Consider the following 19,604-nt stretch of genomic DNA (forward strand, 5'->3'; position numbering starts at 1 on the left):
TCTCTCTCTCTCTCTCTCTCTCTCTCTCTCTCTCTCTCTCTCTCTCTCTGTCCCCCTCCAGGGACGAGCACGGCAGGCCCAGGGATCAAATCCCCAGCCCCTGCGCCTGCCTGCAGGCACTTTAATCCACTGAGCTATTTGGCCTGCCCCTTAATGAATGTTTTTTATCCAGAAAAAATTTTATGAAAGAGCAAAAACCCAAGAATATTGGAGAACAAGGTGATGAAACTTACTCTGTCAAATATTAACAGCAGGTAAAGGCTTTTGAATGGACATTTTCAAGTGAAATATATAAATGGTCAATAAGTACAAGAAAAGACATTCACGTTAGTAATAGCTGGGGAAGTGCAGATCAGTGCTGTAAGAGATGCCTCTTCGCACTTGGTGGGGTGGCTTCTCGCCTCAGTGGTGAGGATGTAGAGAAGTGCAAGTGCTTGTGTGCCACTGATGAAAGTGGAACATGGTGTAGCTGACACGGAAACAAATATGGTGGCCCCTCCAGTGATGAAGAGTAGGAGGACCACCGGACGCAGGAATTCCTCTTCTGGGTGGATGTGTACAAGAGTTGAGAGCTGCGCCTCCTGCAGATGTCCTCACCCTCAGCCACAGCGTGTTGCTCATGTGCGTGAAGGAGCGACAGCCCCAGCCGCCCTTGGGTGGAGGAGAAGGTGGCCCAGACAGGCGGTGGAGCGTGGCTGTCTTAAGGAGGGAAGTTCCCCCCCCAACCAGGGATTGAACTCAGACCCTTGTGCTTGCTAGGGAAGCGCTTATTCTACTGAGCCATCTCCCCAGCCCCTTAAGGAGGGAAATTTGGATACGTGCAGCGGTGCACTGAAAGTGGACCTTTTGGTGTGCTGGCTGGAATGGCCAGTCCCAGAGTAGATACCCGCGATCCATCCTGATGTGGTGTCTAGAGAGTCGTGGTCACAGAGGTGGGAAGTAGAGGAGTTGACCAGGGCTGGGGTGCGTGGGGCGGGGGTGGGTGGAGATGGGAGGATCCTGGAAATGACCCCGCCCCTGTGGGCCTGTGTACTGCTACTGAACCTGTGCTTTTCGTGGTATTGGGGATGGAAGTCGGGACCTTGCACTTGCCAGGCAGGCACTTATGCTGCTGAGCTATCTCCCTGACAGCTGAATGGAGGATTTTATGCTCAGTGTATTTTACTAATTTTTAGTGTTTTGTGGTTACTTTGGGGTAGATTGGTGCAGGAAGTTGGTGTGTCTGGGAAGGCCGCACGGATGCTGCAACAGTCGTAGTGATCTTTCAGGTTGGGTCGTGTCTTGGCATGTGCTTAGTAGGCACACAGAGTGAACACGTGCTTCTTACGTTCACTGCTCAGTCGTAGGCGCACGTTAAACCACACAGTGGCTAATAACACACACCCTGAAGTCCCTGTTTTCTCATTATCACGGAGAGACATAAACATACATGCCCAAGTACACATGTGCACACCCCCAAAACCAGTCAGAGAGAGATGGAGGAAAGGCAGAGATGGCCCAGCAGGGTTACCCGAGGGCCTGGTTCCCAGTGAGAGCGAGGCACCGTTAGCTTTGTGTGCATGAGTCCTCTTCTCCCTGCCGTGAAAGGCAGCTCTTTCTTGTATTTTGAAATTGCTAGTGCTTTTGCGTAAATATATTCACTACATGAGCACTATGACACTTTATATTGTCATGTGGCATTGTTTTATATTCTAACCCTTAATATTTTATTGCTTTGCTGTAAATCTGTGATGAACAGTAATCCTAGTGGCCTTTCATTGTTTCTTTATTGGCACTTGTGTGGTGTTTTGGGGCCCGAGCAGCACGCTGCTGCATGCTGGCTAAGGTGCTCTGATGAAGTAGGCTGCCAGGAGGGCTGCGCAGGAGCGTCAGGATGAGCCTGCTATTTACTGTGGACCTGGACATGAATATTCCAGTAAAAGAAACTTGAGTTTTTGCTAAAGGTCTTTGCTAAAATTATGGTTTTGTCAGAAGTATGTTTTAAACACTCCTGCTTACATCCCTATTTCTGTATTGTTTTGCCTACATTTTGTCATTTGGGGAGGTGGAAAGCAGGAGTGGGAGATTGGCAGGTCTGTATTTAAAGTTCTGCTGTGCCAGGAATTTGTGACTGCTGGCAAATTAACTCTTTTTAGAACTTCCTCATGGTGGTAAAATTTACCTTCTAATTTATTGGGAAGACTCAGCACAAATAAAGCGTCTGGCAGAAGCTCTGTGTATGGTGGTGCCTGTCTCTTTTTCCCACAAGATTTATAACTAAGGCCTTCTGAAGTTAATTGTTTTGATGTAATATAGTATTCTGAGAAATTTTTTTCTAAATTTATGATTATATTTAAGAATTTTCATGATTCAGTTCTTTTATTTACATATTAAGAATTTGTTATTTTATTCACTTATTGTCTAGATGCTTTTTGTCTAATATCATGGCAAATTTCTACTCTGGAATTTTAATACAGTGAAATAGCAATATTAGTTCACTGAGACAGCAATCGTATTTTTTTTAAATTAAATTCTTTTAGTTCAGTGAAATTGCAGCATTAGCATTTTCCTTTTAATGTACTTAAAATTCTTTTCATCAAGTTTTAATAGCTAGAGTATCTATCTTAGTTTTAATTTTTCTGTTTTGCATAGGCCACATTAAATATGTGTTTAAGATTCATAGTGTGTTCGGAAACTCCCTACTGTCTTATAACGAAGCTATCACAAGCTGTGTTCCTGGCTTTGGAACCACAGCTCATTTGTATGTGCTCTTAGTGGCTACTGTGAGGACAGGGGTGTTTGGCACCTTGTTCGTAGTTTCTCCTCTCTGAAGTCCTTGGCTCCTGCTTTGATTTTCTCTTCTTTGCTCGTGCTCCTGTTGATCCCCACAACTTCTTATGTGTGTGGTACAATCTTAGTGCCGTGCTCATCAGACCTTACGCTAATGTTACTAAGAGACCCTTTTATTACATGAGACCAGAGACTTGATATTCATGTCAAGTGCTCTCTGTGCGCAGGTGTTTTCCTAGGCTCTTCGGTGGGGTGGAGATGCGGTAGAAGGAGCAGCATTCACCTCCCTTGCAGCGTGTGGGGTGTCCAGCACAGCTGTGTGTGCGTGCGCGCGCATCACCATGGAGACCTACATGCCAGCTGCTTGGTGGAGTGATGTCAGTGTACTGTGATTGTCACCTACTGACATGCAGCGTAGAGCAGCCAAACGTGGCACTGGCAGCAGAGTCTGGGCAAGAAGCAGGGATGCCATGTCAGTGTTTAGACTGTCTGCTCAGCCTTTCTACATAAAAATCTGACTGTCCACCTATGTTCAGTCTTCACTAGCATTCCAGTTTTGGAAACTCTTTTTTGGACAACAAGTTTCAGATGGCTCCTGGAAGCCCCACTGTTTAGATAGGAATCTTATAGCCCAGCACTGCTGCACTGCATAGCTCAGATAGTCTGACGCACAAAGCGTGCATGGTGGGGTGGGGAGCCCTGCTGGTTAGCTCGTATTCCCGAGGGCTGTGGGGGTGGTGAAGACAGTTGCCCCGGGGTGTAGTAAGTGCTGGGATTGCAGGTGTGTGCCACCACACCCAGGTTTGCACTCTCCTCTTATTTGCCTTATTTATAGGCACATCCCAAAATGTTTAATGTGTGATAAAAAGGCTATTGCTTAGAGGAAGAAAGAGTTGAAGAAATCGCCACTGAAAGGCGGTGGTTATGTTTGGGTCCGCTGAAGGGCTTGGGAGCCATGGTGGAGGATTGAGGACCGCACAGAAGTAGCAGTGTGTCTTGGCTATAGCATGCCGGGTTGCAGTGCGTCCCCTGAGTGCAGGTTGGGGCTGCCTGCCAGCAGGGTGACTGGGGAGAGGCAGACCCGCTTCCTGCTGGCTCCCTGGTCTCCCGCAAGGCGTGCCCCGAGGGCAGTGGTGCCTATCTGGTAGTACTCCAAGCCTGCTAAGGCAGCCCTGTGCCGTGCCTGATCTGGTGAGAAAACGCCCCTGCCCGCTGAGGCCCCTGTGGGGCCGGAGCGCTGCTCGGTAGGCATTTCCTGCAAGTAACTCTGCTGCACCCTGCAGTTCAGACGCTGGGAGTGAGTGAGTGTGTTGTGTCCTTGTAAGTTACACCCTTAAACTGCTGTAATGTGGAAGGAAGTTACATGATGCATGAGAAGCTCGGAAATACTTTGTTTCGTTTGTTGTGTTAGATATTGCAAGTACAAAATACCAGTATGGACTCCACATTCAGTGCAAACAGAAGCAGTCCCATGGCGACTTTTGGGAGTATGAGGCAGTTTCTTTTTGTCTTGCCTTGTTTTCCAATTTAAAAGTCTGACTTATAGTTTGGTCCTGTATAGTGATTCTTTACTGTATATTCCAGCCTCATAAATTAATGAAAATGATTTGAAAAAAAGAGAAACCTAGAAAGTAAAGAAATGAATGCATGAATAAAGGTGGGGTGGTGGGAAGCAAGGAAGGTGGGCCTTAAGGGGGACTAGGAGAGGAGAGAGGTGAGGGAGGCGGAGGGAGGGATGAGGTTGACGGTCAGGGTGTGTTAACACGTTGCTGTCTTCCGCAGCAAGCACCACTCTTCTGTATTGCAAGCGTACCTGAGTAAAAGGAACAAAAGGTGTGATGTGTAACTGGTAGCCGCCCGTGGCCTTTCTAGTGTGGGATTACGGGTGTGTGGGGACAGTTCTCCAACTGCACGCTAGAGGGCCCCGGAGGCTGGCGGAGCTGCACGGCGAGCCCCTCCAGCGAAGGGCACCTTGTGCGTCCGCCTGCCCGAGCCCTCCCTCAGAAGCAGAAAAATTCTTATGAATCAGCTTCCCCTTCGGAAGGTGTTGAGAAAGTAATCTGTTATTAAAATAATGCCGTATAATGTTTTTATGAAGATTTTTTGTACTTATTTCAATCTTAAAACATTTTCTATAGTTTTTCTAATATAAATTTAATTTTATAAATTTTCTTGCCTCTCAAAGATTATTTTATGTTTTCATATAGACTGAAGTCTAATTGCTTGTGAAAGAAAATATTAAAATCGCACCTCCATTACATTTTCAGGGAATCCGAGCCCGTGTTTTGGAGACGCTTGTCATGCTGCTGCTTCTTGCCTTACTGATTCTCGGGATAGTTTGGGTGGCTTCGGCACTGATTGACAACGATGCAGCTAGCATGGAGTCTTTATATGGTACAGATGTCCTTGATGTAACCAGTGTCTGTCCTGGACCCCGCGGGATGGGGCGTAATTAGTTACCTAGGACTTTAAATCTTGGCACACTTACCTCGCAGTGTTACGGAATTGGGATGTCTTTAGATACATGCAGAAAAGGTAATTACTGTTTGTTTCATGCGTGTAGAATGACTAAGCAGCAATTCAGATATTTTTTTCCTTTTGGTTAATTGACTTCTTTTAAAATTCCATAGAGACCTTTTTCCTACTTCTAAATAGGTTTTACAAAAGGTTTATTTCCTGCTCTTGCATTTTAGATCTTTTTATTCTACATTTTAGAAATTATATGGATTAATACAGCCAAAATATACAGTTATAGCATTTAATGTACAGTATTTTAAACTTATTAAAATGTATTTATATTTTTATAGATCTCTGGGAGTTCTACCTACCCTATTTATATTCCTGTATATCATTGATGGGATGTTTGTTACTTCTCTGTAAGTACTTTTTGATTTACTGTTGATAGGAAAGTAGAATTGTTCTATATTTGGAAAAATAGGAAAGTTTCCTGGTGAGCTTCCTTAACAACTTGGAGATTGTTTTGAGTTGGCACTAAAGTTTTTGTTGTTCAAGATAAATTTTGATAAACTAAAGCCTTGAAATAATGAGGGTTTTTTTTGTTCTCCAAAGTAAATGTTTTCCACTGGGGTGAGGAGAGAAGACCTCCCCCAACACACACACCCAGCTGCTCCGTGCCCAGCCTGCCGCCCAGCCTCCATCGTGGCACTTGAGTCTGCTCCTGAGTGGAAGCCATTGGCTCCCGTGTGAAGACTCTGTGTCTTTCTGTGAAAACTTGCTTCACCCTGCTTGAGGCATCACATCCCGGCTCAGGGGTGCTGTGTGCTGGGAAACACAGTTTCGAGGACTTAAGACTGTATGTGTCAATTCTGGGTCTCAGTTCTAGTGCAGTCTGTTCTTTTTCTTTTAAGCACAAATATTTACTGCTACTCAGCTGCTAGAATCCTGCCTATCTTGAGCCACCTTTCATCTGCATATAGCTTTTATTAAATGTGGACATGCCGGACCTCCTCACATGGCCCCTTAGCTTCTCTGTTGGCGAAGCTGAAGACCTGGGGCAGAGCCCCGGGAGCCTCTAGCTGGGAGCGTGAGTGCGCTTGGCCAGGATGCTCGGGCCAGCGTGTCTCCCTGTAGGCTGCCAGCCTCTCTGTCTGAGCTCTGAGGTCCTGTCTGCTCTTGTCCCTGCAGTGTGCACACCGGTGGGCCTCTCCCGCATGTTCACAGTCATGGGCCAGCTGCTGGTGAAGCCCACAGTAAGTACTTCATTACCAGTTACTGGGTCGGTTCCATGCATGTGTTCGTGCTTCAGTAGCCCTTCGATGTGAGCTAGCGCTGAAAAACTTGAGAGTATTTTGTAGGCTTGTCTCTCAGATTGTTACTATTTTTTTTAAAGTCCCTTGTATTTTTGGAAATTGAATGTTTTTGCTTTTAGAAAGACTAAAGGCACCTAAGTAAAACTGGCCAATTTTAAGGTAAAATTTGCTCTTGTTTACAGGTATTTTAGATATTCATTGCCTTATGTCATATAATAACTTATCATATCTGTGCTGTGATTTTTATAGAGTAGGTATGTTCCTGAAAAATGGGCATACTATGTATGCATTTTTAAGTGATTTTCAACTAGCACTAATTCTAATGATTATTCCTAAATTTCTTTGGTGTTTATTTTGTCAGGTATTTAATAATATGAAACTGACTTCTTAGCTGTATGTAGGGTGTCTGTTATTTCATTTATTTTCTTGGATCCTCCTTGCCTATGCACTCAAGTCCGAGCTACTTGCCTATTGCAGGCTTTCAGAGCCCCCCGCCCCGCCCCCACCCGTGCTGGCTGTGCTTCCCTCTCTGGGCCGCCTGTACCCTCTACCTCTTCCCTGCTCAGCCCCAGTAGTCCCCCGAGTGTCTGGAGCACTGTCCCCTCTCTAGGCACACGTGATCAGACTCTGCCATGCTGCTTTTCCTTCCCCTTAGCTTGTGTGGTTAGCACAACTTCCCAAGTCATCTGGTGATGGGGTTTTTTTTCTTCCCTTCTGTGGTGATTCATAAGGGAGAGCACTGAGAAAGTGTTAGAACAGGTGATTTTTAGTAAATGCTTGTTTGATTTAGGAAGTTTTGTATTTTTCATCCTTTTTAAAATAAAACCTATTGGGGCCGGGGAGATGGCTCAGTGGAATAAGCGCTTCCCTGGCAAGCGCAAGGGCCTGAGTTCAATCCCCGGTTCCACCAAAAGAAAAAAAAAAAAGAAATTAGGCTGGAGAGATGGCTCAGTGGTCTAAGGCACCTACTTGGAACAGGCTTGGCAAAGCACAGGGACCACGGTTCGATCCCCCAGCACCACATGCCAGCCAGCCCTGCCCCCTGGTGGGCTGAGCTGGCCATACACACACACAATAAAATAAATGTAATAAATAAACAGCGGAATATATAAAAAAAATAAATTAAAATAAAACCTATTATCTTACTTGATGAATAAATGAATGCACACTCAGAATAGCATGGTGCATGCATCAAACTTTGAAATTCACAACCCCTCTTAAAGAGGTTTTCTTTCTGCTTCTTTGCTTTTTATTTTATTTTATTTTATTTATTTATTTATTTGAGAGAGAGAGAGAGAGAGAGAGAGAGAGAGAGAGAGAGAGAGGCCAGCTCAGCCCACCAGGGGGCAGGGCTGGCTGGCATGTGGTGCTGGGGGATTGAACCACGGTCCCTGATGCTTTTGCTAAGCTTGTTCTAAGTAGGTGCTTTAGACCACTGAGCCATCTCTCCAGCCCCTCTTTGCTTTTTAAATCCCCTTCTCCGTGTCTACTTCCTAGAGAGATATTTCGGGTTCTGTGTGTGATATAACATTCAGTTACTACTATGCTCTGGACCATGGCTCCACCTGCCTCAGCTTCTAGTTCTAACGAGGAAGAGACTGTGGAAGTAACTGTGGTGTGGTGAGCATCACTGGTACTCCAAGGTGCTGCAGACTCAACCTCGTGAAACCAAACTGTGTGTTAATCTCTGTTCCTCAAGCCCAAATGTGTCTCTAACAATATCCACAAAACTCTTGGTGACTTTTGCCAGTAACAGTGATCAGTTCTTGTCTGTATGCCACATGTAGTGACAAACACTGTATTGGTACCCAGAATTTCATTCCTCCTGATGACAAACCTGTGAGGTAGGTGATTATGTTCTCATTTGATGGCTGAGTTCTCTTCAGGTCAGGAGGTTGGGTAGCACGTCATGATTCCCAAAACGAGCTGAGGCTGGCTTTGAGGCTGGGCTGAGGAGCGCCACTCTGTTGCTTTGAGAGCCCCAGAGCCGCATGGCCACTGCTTGCTGCAGGGCCCTGCTCTTGTGCACAGCTGTGTTCTCATGGGGCTTCCCCTGTGTGCAGTTCCTACCCTCCTCTTGGTGGTTCAGGCTCCTGGGCAAGCTGCCGCAGCCACCAGAAGCACCAGCTGAACTCCTCTCTTCCCTACTGGAAGTAACCTTTCTGCCTCTGATGTTGTGTAACATTTTAAGACTTGGTTTTGACATTTATTTTAATCCTGTAATTACTTTTTTTTTTTTTTTTGCGGAACCGGGGATTGAACTCAGGCCCTTGCGCTTGCCAGGGAAGCGCTTATTCCCCTGAGCCATCTCCCCAGTCCCTGTAATTTTTAATTCGTCTTCTCTCTTCTGGTACCATTTGAGGTTGAGATGGTGTCTTTCCTGATTCTGAGCCCTCGGTAGCCATAGTCGTTATAAAAGTAGGCCTTTTGGGAAACTTCTTTTACTTGGAGTAGAAGGTGGTGATGACGGTCTGTTTCTCACAGAGTTGTCGAAAGCAAGGGGGGGGCAACGTTCCCAGGCACCACATCCCTGTGACATCTCAGGTCATGCGTCTCTGTGGTCATAGTCATTATTTGATAATTTGTGCAGTGAGCTAAAAGTCCACTTGAGAGCTAAAAGTGGTCACTTCTCATCTAGACAGTGGAAATGATGGGAAGTGTGGATAGAAAGAGACTCCTTTCGTGGCCCACAAAGGTGGGCCCCGCCTACTTATGTGTAGGAACACTGGCAGGGTCCCCGCTCTTAACCACTGTCCAATCTGTCCTGTTGGGGTCACGTCTACCCCACTCAGGACCATGTGTATTCAGGCCCATGCAGCTGTCTTGTCCCCGGACAGGCCTCTTGCTTTCCTTCCTCTGCCTCGTAGGCTGAGCATTCTCCGTCACTACTCATCTGTTTGTATTGATTTGTTCTTACTGTTTGTTCTCCTCTCTCAGGTTTAGGCTTCCCAAGGGTAGAGGTCGTATGTCTACCAGAAGTTACTTGGGTGCTAGGCCACAGGGGACCTCAGGTGTTTGTTGAGAGATTGGGAAGTTTTGGATTGCTTGACATAAATTTTACATGAACTGAATAAATTTGAGGCCTGAAAGGGACCACATGCTTTGAGACTGTCTCATCAGACAGCTGAGAGACACGCAGATGTATTTTGCTGAGAACAAGTTGGCTTTGCATCCCTGTCTTGTGTGTGGTACTTCCTGTTTTCTTGCCAGGACTGCACTGACCTCCGACACTCTCTTTGCCAGACATGAACTGACTTGGTAACTCCAGAAATGCCTGTAGACACTTCATTGGTCAGCGGTTTAAGGATGGATTTGGTGATGTTGGCTACCAAAGCAAGAGCCTAGGAGCGCAGGAGTGAATCTTACTTGCACTTTATGTATTCTTTCTGATGTGAGAGGCGGAAGTTTGAAAAAAAAAACAAAACAACCCAACAAATTGGTGACAGAGGCATTACTGAAACCTGCACAGCAGAAAGCTGACATTTGTGTCATTTGAACAATTTCCAGATGGTGTTAATCCTGGGCTGTCGGTGTGTCTGGAACATTGCCACAGCCTAATGATGTGATGACCTCTAGAAAGGGCTGCTGTCATAGGGACCAAGTTATGAGCATCCTACAGGGTAGACGCTCCTTTTTTTCTTTCCCATCACTTGGACTTTTGGTCTCAGCCCATTTTGCTGAAAAAGATTTTCTAATTGAGGTTGACACCACCACTTACTCTTTATATTCACATCTCATGGGGAGACTGTAATTACTGAGAGGCTAATATTAGATCTGAGTTGTTTTGGTTGCTTTGTTGGACTCTGAACTTAAATCACAGGACAGAAAACTACCTGATAGTTTAGTGTTACGCTCCGGTGACGGTGTGGAAAAATTTTGGTCTGCTGATATACAATGAAGGTGTGTATCAAGAAAGATTTGAGACAGAAGATGGAGTTGTAAATGTGAGTGTTCTCAGTTGTTCAGTATTCCTTTTTAATGAGCTCACCATTTTTTTAAACAAGAACAACAACAAAAATAGGGTGCTATGTTTTAAAAAGGATATGGAAATAAAATTACCGAAAGAAAAAAAATTGGCTGTGTATGAACGATAGAGAGCACAGACCTCAGCTCTCAGCTGCTTTCACATTCTCCCAGCCCCGGGGAGGTGGGGCGGGGAGCGAGGGGGTAGCTGTGCTAGCAAGGCTGGGGGTGAGCGCACTTTAGGGCTTGCCGCTTGTGAAGACAGTGCAGACAGTACCTACGTAACTGCTTGTGAGTTAAAGGGTTTGGTAGTGAATGGCTTATAGAGACACATCACTTCGCTGGGATTCTGTTGGATAACCTCTTAGTTTTTAACTTTTATTATTTTTTTTTGTTCTCAGCCTATTTGCTTTTTAAAATTATAAACTTGAGCATGTGTTATTATTATTATTATTATTGTATTTAGTACAGGGTCTACATGGTCTCACTATACAGATCGGACTCATAGTGATCCTCCTGTTTTCAGCCTCCCAAGCCCTGGGATTACAGGCGTGAGCCACCACGCCCAGTCTCAATCCCTGTCTCAGCGTGTCCTGGGTGCGGTGCCTGCGTGGCAGGCCCAGGGATGGACCCCCGGCCCCTGCGTCTGCCCAAGCAGGAGCTTTAGTCCGCTGAGCTGTCTGGCTGGCCCTGGCACTTAGGAATCAATGGCACCATGAGTGGGGTTCCTGTGATTGTGCATGCATGTGTCCTGCTTTGGTCATGTCCACACCAGGTGGCTGTTACGACTCCATTTATGGAGCACCTCCAGTACAGAGTGGCAAAATTTGTGCACATCACTGGTGTCACTGACTGCACACTGGTCACTGTGCAGGTAAATATAAACAGGAGAACAGACACTGAGCTACACGAGGAGATCTGTTTCTTCTAGCTCAAAAATCACGGCCAGGGCGTAAAGATGTATACTCCTCCCCTTCTCTTCCTCCTCCTCTTCCTCTTCCTCTTCCTCTTCCTCTTCCTCTTCCTCTTCCTCTTCGTCTTCCTCTTCCTCTTCCTCTTCCTCTTCCTTTTCTTCTTTTTCTTTCTTCTTGTTTTTAGCTTTTTGGCTGTTTAAAATTTATACTTTTGTCTGCCACTGATAAATCGGGAGATTTTTAAGTTTTAATCCTTTAAACTTAAGGAATACCCAGTTTATTTGATAGTGCACACCTGTAGACTCAGCACTCTGGGAGATTTAGGCAAGAGAATCACAGCCTGGGCAGCTTAGTGAGACTTTGTCTCAGTGAAGGAAAAAAAGGACTGGAGAAAGAGCTCAGTGCACAGGCCCTGGCCTCCACTACTGCCCCCACTCTAATTTAAATATCTGTAGATTTTCAAGTAATCAAGTTTTGATGTTTAGTTATATGTGAAAATATTAAATATAAACTCTGGAATATATACTTTATGAAAAAAATAATTTGAGCATTTTTATGTTATGTTCTTAGTTATTTCAGTGAATATGTTATCTAAAATAATAGACCAAGTAGCCTAAACGTTTTTGTAACAGACTTTGTAATGTTACATTATTGAATAGTTTTATCCTTAAATTTAGATTCTTGAAGACTTGGACGAGCAAATTTATATTATCACCCTGGAGGAGGAAGCACTCCAGAGACGGCTAAATGGTATGTGTGTATTTAGGCTAGGGTAAAGAACAAAAACGATTTAAATCAAAAGAGACAATAATTGAAAAGGAAAAATGTCTAAACTTCCCAGAGGCTTAAGAATAATAGAGATCTTTTCTGTGAAAGGGGTTTGCTGAGAGGCTGCGGAGGAAGAACTGTGACCAGCAGGGTCAGCGCTCGCTGCACGGGCGGCCACTGGGGGCCAGCAGATCTCCACCATCCGCTCCGCAGACACCTTGTGGGCACAGGGCGCAGGGCTGCGCTGCATCTCCCGCCTGCTGACACCTTCAGGGGAAGGATAGAGGGCTCTTTGACACAGAGGCCACATGTGCCACGGTGTTACTTAGCGGCTTTCTTGTTTGGGGCAGTACTATTAGTTACCAGCTGCTAACCAAGTTAGTGTGTCAAAGACTGTTTAATATTAAGTTACTTAGGGGCCAGGGAGATGGCTCAGTAGGATAAGTGCTTGGTGGGCAAACGCCAGGATCTGAGTTCAATCCCTGGTTCCACAAAAAAAAAAAAAAAAGTTACTGATCATTTCGGGCCACCAGTGAAGAAAAGAATGATGATGTAATTTAGCAGAGAAATGACATGGTATGGGTAAGTTAATTTGCAGTGCTTTTCACCCTGTACTCTTTCACATATTCTTTTTTTTTTTTTCGACTTTTAAAAAACTTTTATTAGTACATTTTTGCAGTTCATATTGATTACATTCACTGTAGTGAACTGGTACATGTACATAAAACATTTCAATTATTTTCAACTTCGCCCTACTCTTTTATTTTTCTAATATGAAATGTACTTATGTATTTTACAAAGCCTTATAACTATCATGTATATATATTGAAAACCAGACTAACAGGCCAAAGAACACATAAAATATATAAGACAGTCATACTAAGTCATGGTATAGTTGTAGCTACATTGTGCTGGATTACAATTTTTTCTCTTTTTTCCTATTATCTGAATTTTATTTTATTATACATACATAAATGTCTGTACACATACACATACGTGTGTCCTCTTTTAACCGTGTTATATTTAAGCTTCTGCACTGAGTTATTTCACTTAACATTGTGGCCTCAGGGCGGAGCCGTGTTTTCGTGAGTGGCTCCGACTTGTCTTTCCTTAGGGCTGAGCGGTGCTCCGTGGTGTGTGCATGGCACGTCTCCTTTAGTTGCGCATCTGTTGGTGCTCACGTGGGCCGCTGCCAGCATCTGGGCGTTGCGAGTTGCGCTGCTAGGAACACGATCAAGCGCGTATCACTGTGATTCTTTCACATGTTCTTTAAAAAATATTGGAAAGGTGCCATTCCTCACCAAAGCAAGCCGTTATATTTCAGAATCATAATTTTTAAAAGTAGGTATAAAATAGGAAGTTACTTTATGGAATGTTGAGAAGTAGGAAGAAATATAGCTTTCTTTAATTATAAATAATACATTTAAATCATCAATCCAAAAGTGTTAATAAAATTTATAATTTTGTTCTCAGATGAAAAAATTCCAGTTTGTGTCTATTCTAGAGAATTTTTGATGGTAACATTATGTACAGATAAGTTTTATTTATGTATTTATTTTTTGTATTTTAGGGAAGGGTCTACAGGGTGTTCTGGGTCTCACTACTAGATGGGACTTACAGTGATCCGCCTGTTCACAGCCTCCCAAGTGCTGGGATTATAGGCCCGAGCCACCGCGCCCAGTCTCAGTTGCTGGGGCGGGGCTGGCATGGCAGGCCTGGGATCGAACCCTTGGCCTTTAATCCACTGAACTATTTGGCCGGACCTTAAGATAAGCTTTAGACTAGAACTACATTTATCTTTTATTCCTCTAACTTTATTAAAGCTACTTTAACATTTAAGTTCACTTAGTTTCAGAATCACAAACTTCAGCCAACAGTTCAGCTTTGTACAGTTCTATTAAAGTAGCCGATATTAAAATTAATGTGTCTCATTTCGATGAGCACGCCTGAGCTGTAAAGAGCAGGCGTCCAGCCGCCTCGTGTGCTGCGCGATTGTATTTCGGGCTGAGGTGTTTGCTGTTTCTGTCGTACAGACCAGAAAGTGGGAAACGTGGTCCTCTCTGCATCGAATAATTGGAGTTAAAGCCAGTCAAAACAGAATGTGGGGCCGGGGAGACGGCTCAGTAGATAAGCGCTTGCCTGCGAACGCATGGGCCTGAGTTCGATCCCTGGTTCTGCACAAAAAAGTAGCCTGTTCTCATTTTCCCATTCCATGGAAGGGAAGTTTCTTCTAGAATGTCCTTGTACTCGGGCTCTTCAAGAGGAGTTCATTTGTAAAGAAACAGAGAGAAGTACTTGCTAGAGGGCTAAATCTATTACAGAACAAAACCGACCTCGAAGAACATCCCAGCCAGTGTCAGCACAGAAGTGCTGCAGGGCGGCGGCTGGGGCTCAGCGGGGACGAGGGATTGCAGCTCAGTGAGTGCCAGTGTGGCTGGTGGCGCGCCGGCCTGCTCGGCCACGTGCCACCTGCACCTGTTGTGGTTGAAGTGTCTTCAGTGGCCCTCTTTAGTGGCGCATTGGGATGAGTATTGCGGTTTTGCTGTTTGCTGCCGAGTAGCCTTGGTAGACGATTTCGGTAGGGAGCAGGCTCTAAGTGACTGCAGCTCCGACTGATGGACTAGGAGGTGTGAGCTGCAGTAGAGCATATTGGTCACTCTGTGCCGGGGAACAAGACGAAAAGAGAATGCTACTTCATGGGTTACTGCTTTTAAAGAAAGCGCAGAAATAGGTTAGCAGGAGAGACCATGTTCCTGGATTTTATTTTATTAGTATTATGTCAAATGTGTGCTGTCACAGAAATTATTTAAATTTTAAAACAATGAGAAGCTTTAAATTTTACTCTGTGTCAAAAGGAATTGCAGAATGAGAGTAAAATACTTTAAAAACATACATTGTGGCACTGGTCGTTCCCACCATCCAGGCTCGCGTTTCGCTCCTAGCTGGCTGCGTGTCAGGCTGTGTGTGTGGTGCACAGCACGGCCACTGTGGAAGCCGCTGTGTGGCTGCCTTCCAGCTCAGCTTCACATTGCCTAAAAAACAGGTGCCTGAACTATGGCAAGAGGTGGTTTACTGTAGGAGTCACACTAATTTTTTCTTCAAAGCATTGTGCCTTGTGGAAGTTACTATATTATGGGAGTTGAATTTTCATGTCTCACCTAAAAACTAGCCGTATAAGGGCTGGCGAGATAGCTCAGCAGACTAAGTGCCTGCTTAGGCAAGCGCGGGGACCAGGGCTCCATCTCTGGCACCACATGCTGTTCTGGCCCCACCCACTGGCACTGTGATCCGGCCAATGAGACTGGGTGTGGTGCTGCACGCCTGTAATCCCAGCTCTGGGGAGTCTGAGCTGCATAGAGAGACTCTGTACCAAATATATGAAATAAATAAATAAAGTTATCAGTATAGAAGGGTGACCAGTTGTGACTTTCCTCTTGTTCCTGATTGACAGCTGGTAATGCCCTCGGTTTAAAGCCCTTGAGCCTTTTTTCCTGTTCATGTTGTTATTATTTTATAACATATGTTAACAAAGCAAACCTGTGAGTTGCTATGTTGGTGAGCACCGCAGAGAAACTGCTGTCCTCCACTGCCTCTGCCTCTCCTCTCCGATGTGTGACATATGATCTAGCCATCATATGGGAAAAAGGGCCAGAACCCAGCGAGGCACACCTGAAAAAGAAGGTAGGCATTCCTTGTGTTCTGAGAGGCCCATGCAGTCCGTGTCCCGTCAGCTGGCCGTGTGCATGCTTCCATCCTCAGGGGCGTCGGCAGAGGCCTCTTGTCCCCCTGGGGTGCTCTTGAACCCCTGTACGCTCACACAGAAGACCCCGTACTTGCCCTGTCACGTCCTGTCTCAGACTGTCTCACTCCCCTGTTCCCTCTGGTTCTGCGTGTGTCCCAAAACTCAGGGCAGCTCCTTGCTGTCTGGCCGCTGCTTTGTGGGCTGTGACAGCACCATCCTTGCCCTCAGCGGGGACTCAAGTCCTTGCACGTCTCCTGCTCAGACACCTGCTTCCCTGCTGCCGCCTGTGATTCCTCACACCTGTGGTACGCCCGCTCCTGCAGTACCCGTTTCCTGGTTCTTCCAGACACCAACCCAGTCTCCCTGCCCACTGCCCTCTTCCCTCTCTGCCTTGTCCTGGCCTGCCGTGAACCCTTTCAGCTCTGTGTTTGCTCTCACGGCTCAGCAATTCTCCCTTGTTGTGCATGGTTGAAGGCTCAAGTTCCCTTTAGGTCCTCTTGGATAATGTTTCGTTCCTCAGACCTTAACTGATTTCCTCTCAGCAGCTGACCTTCTTTTCCATCTTCTTGCGAGAATGTTCACCAGCAGTTCCCAGCTGGCCACCTCCCTGCCACTGTCCTCTCGAGTGCCTCGTCTTCTCTTGGTCCTGTGCCTGGTTCCACCCCTTGCCTCTACTCCAGAGTTGACTGCAGCCATTCTGCACTCTGCCGCATGATAGACTGGTCCGCAGATGGGTGCCCTGCTGTTTCCAGAGCAGTGGGTCCATCCTGCCTCACGCCCCTTCGCTGGGCTCCGCCGGGCTGTAGAGAACTGGCAGGGGGTGTGTGCTCACGGGCGCAGCCCTGTGCTTCGTGCTGCTCGTCTTCGCCCTTGCTTCTGCTCCTCTACAGACTGCTGTTATCAGGTTGGCCTGTGAGTTCACAGTCCTCGTGCCCCTCTCTTTCCTCCTTGAAATAGTTTTTATTCTACTTGGTTTTCACTTCACACTTCCTTGTTCCTTTAATTACTATTTTACATGCAGTCGCACTATATTGTCCAGGCTAGCTTCAAACTCATGATCCTCCTGTCCCTGCTTCTCAGAATAGCTGGAATGACAGAAGTGCAGTACCATGTCCTATTCCTTTTAGAGACTTAAACACACTTATCTTAATCACTTTTTCTAATACCATAATGAATACTTGTCAGTCCGCTTACCAGATTTCCTCTGTCCAAAGCTGCTTCACTCCAGCTTGCCTTGTTCCTCAGCCTCTGTCCTTGTCTGGTTACATGCACTCCCTTGCTGTCTTCTCTGGTCTCATGGCTTTAAATCCATCTGTAAGCTGGTGGGCAGTGCTGAGCTTAAGGAGCAAGCTATCTAGTAGTCTCTTGCACCTGCTGGTGAGTAGGTGTCAGGAGCATCACCTGCCAAATCAGCGCTAGATGTTGCTCCTATCTCTGCAGGTGCCAGATCTGCTCCTCAGGTGCTCAGCAAAGTGGTCTCGGCCCCTTTCTCTCAGTTCCCGTATACATCCTTTCAGCAAGCTTATTGCTCTAGTTGTAGAACACTCCAGCACCTGCGCTGTACCACCTGTGTGTGAGCAGCCGCAGGTCTCGGTGAAATTTTCACAAGAGTTTCCTGTTTCTTCCATGTGTCTGACTTTGGCCTTGTGAATCCAATCATACTTTGTGACTCCATCCCCTGCTGTCTCCTGGCTGTCCCCCCACAGAGCCACCTCCTGCCTGGGGAGGTTTGTACTGTTTCCTCCCAGGCCCTGACCTCGAAGTTTCTGTGTTAGCCTTCCCATACCATAGGGTGACATTCTGGGTTTTCAGCACATCACCAGAGGCACCTGCACTGTTCTTTAGCCTTCCAGCTCGTCACTGTTGTGCTCCCAGTCTCGACAGGCACGAGTGCGCCAGGGGCAAGGGTAGGTTTGTGCTTGTCCCTGCTTTGCCCTCATGGTAGCAGATACATCCCATAAGGGAATAGGTGAAATGCTTGTTAGGATCTAGAGCTGTCATTTCACCATACGAGTGAGGAAATAGGGGAAGTTTGGTGAGAAGCTAAGGAACAGATTCTCTCAAGAGTGCTTAGAAAGGTTACAGGGCACAGCAGACAGGCAAGGCTGGGGGCCGGGGGCCACCCATGCTGGAGCAGAGATGAGGTGGTTTCCCTGCTGCTGTGGCTGCGAGGTGGGAGCAATCAGGAACCATTTCTGCTCCGAGACCCCGAACAAGAGCTCAACAGAAAGTCCCATTACATTAATTGTAGTAGAGAATCTTTTGTAATTCTTTCCCAGTGTTAAGAGGATACATATATCATTAACATGTTTAAATGTTTAAGTAATGCAACAGCATTAATTGAAATAATTAGCTTTCGTGTGTGTAGCCTATGGGTATACTGGGTAACTTTAGAAGTACCATAATGAATAGAAATTACTTTTTGTTGTTTAAGTTCAAAACCTCCACAGTTCTTTTAATGTAATTTATTTTAAAATATTGTAGCCTTTGAACTTAATAATTCAGCTCAATTTTGTTAGATACTATTTTCATCTTCATGATAAAAAGTGAGTATATCATTTTTGTAGCAATTACTTTCTTGCTTGGTTCTAATCATTTTAAAAAGGCTTTCTCATTGAAGCTTGTAGTATCTTAAAAGGACAGAAAAGACAGTTTTTTCATTTTTGCAGAGTGCCAGGTTTCACTGCTTTTATATTGAAAAATGCAGGTATTGAAATAACAGGGCCTCTCCTCTACCACCTTTCCTGGAACGTGGTGATGTCTCAGCTGCTCTCGGGCCATTGTTGGTCCTGAAATCTTCCTGCTTATGGCTGTGTTGAGATTGCAGAGTTTATGGAAATGTCAGGGCTTGGTGCTGCTTCTGGATAATGTGTCCCATCGGAGGCGGTGCCTTGTCACAGTAGCACGTGATGTGTGGTACCTGGTGTTTTTGGGCAACACACTTAGATGGCAGCTCTGCATTCCTCTAGGTTCCAGTAGTGCCTGTGCTAAGGATGTGATGTGTGTGCATGCCACTGAAGGGGAGTGTCTCATAGTTTTCAGTCTCAGACCATTGTAGTCAGCCTGAGAGTGATAAAATGTTGGCAAAAATCATTGTGTACAAGGGGCTGAAACAGTGATAGGTGCCTTATTATAATTTATTTAGCTTGTTGGGTGCTTCAGTCGCTTTCCTCACCGTAAAATGTGGCCTGAACAAGTTACTATTGCCAGATGCCCTGCGGTGACAGTGAGAGCTGTGGGCTGTTCTTTTTTTTTTTTTTTTCTTTTCAAAGTTTTATTGATAAACATATAGCAATGAGACAGTTTCAAATCAAATCGAAAGTACAGTTTCAACAAATAATACACTGCATATATTCTTCTTAGTGGTTAATTGCTGTACAAGATGCAGACTTGTGATCCTACTTACAAACACCATTAGAAAAAATCATTCTATTCATTAAGAGAATGCAACTATATATCTATCCCAACCACTTTGAATACACAGATACAAAATGGACATTCATAGTTATACCCCAATTTTTTTTTAAGTTCCGTTGTTGAATATTATAGGTGTGTAAACTCAGCAAAATATTCTAAAAGAGTACAGAAGCCTATAATAGCATTGGGTCTTCTGTTTAATTGGCAATGTCAGAAATTATTGACGTGAGTCCCCCACAGCTCAACATAACAACATGGCTT

The 19,604-nt window shown here is 45.3% G+C and overlaps 1 protein-coding gene across 2 annotated transcripts in view; it reads left to right on the forward strand.

Moving 5' to 3' along the window:
• Lmbr1 (limb development membrane protein 1) overlaps positions 1-19,604 on the forward strand; it is a 161,387-nt gene that overhangs the window by 92,166 nt on the left and 49,617 nt on the right. The window contains exons 6-9 of one of the 2 annotated variants that reach the window (XM_004628966.2): positions 5,037-5,163; positions 5,577-5,645; positions 6,415-6,479; positions 12,094-12,166. In XM_004628966.2, coding sequence (XP_004629023.1) covers positions 5,037-5,163; positions 5,577-5,645; positions 6,415-6,479; positions 12,094-12,166 — 334 coding nt within the window. The remainder of the gene's footprint in view (positions 1-5,036; positions 5,164-5,576; positions 5,646-6,414; positions 6,480-12,093; positions 12,167-19,604) is intronic. The other variant, XM_023712871.1, reaches the window with a different exon arrangement.

This window comes from Octodon degus, unplaced genomic scaffold, assembly GCF_000260255.1.
Source record: "Octodon degus isolate 3935 unplaced genomic scaffold, OctDeg1.0 scaffold00027, whole genome shotgun sequence".
NCBI lineage: Eukaryota > Metazoa > Chordata > Mammalia > Rodentia > Octodontidae > Octodon > Octodon degus.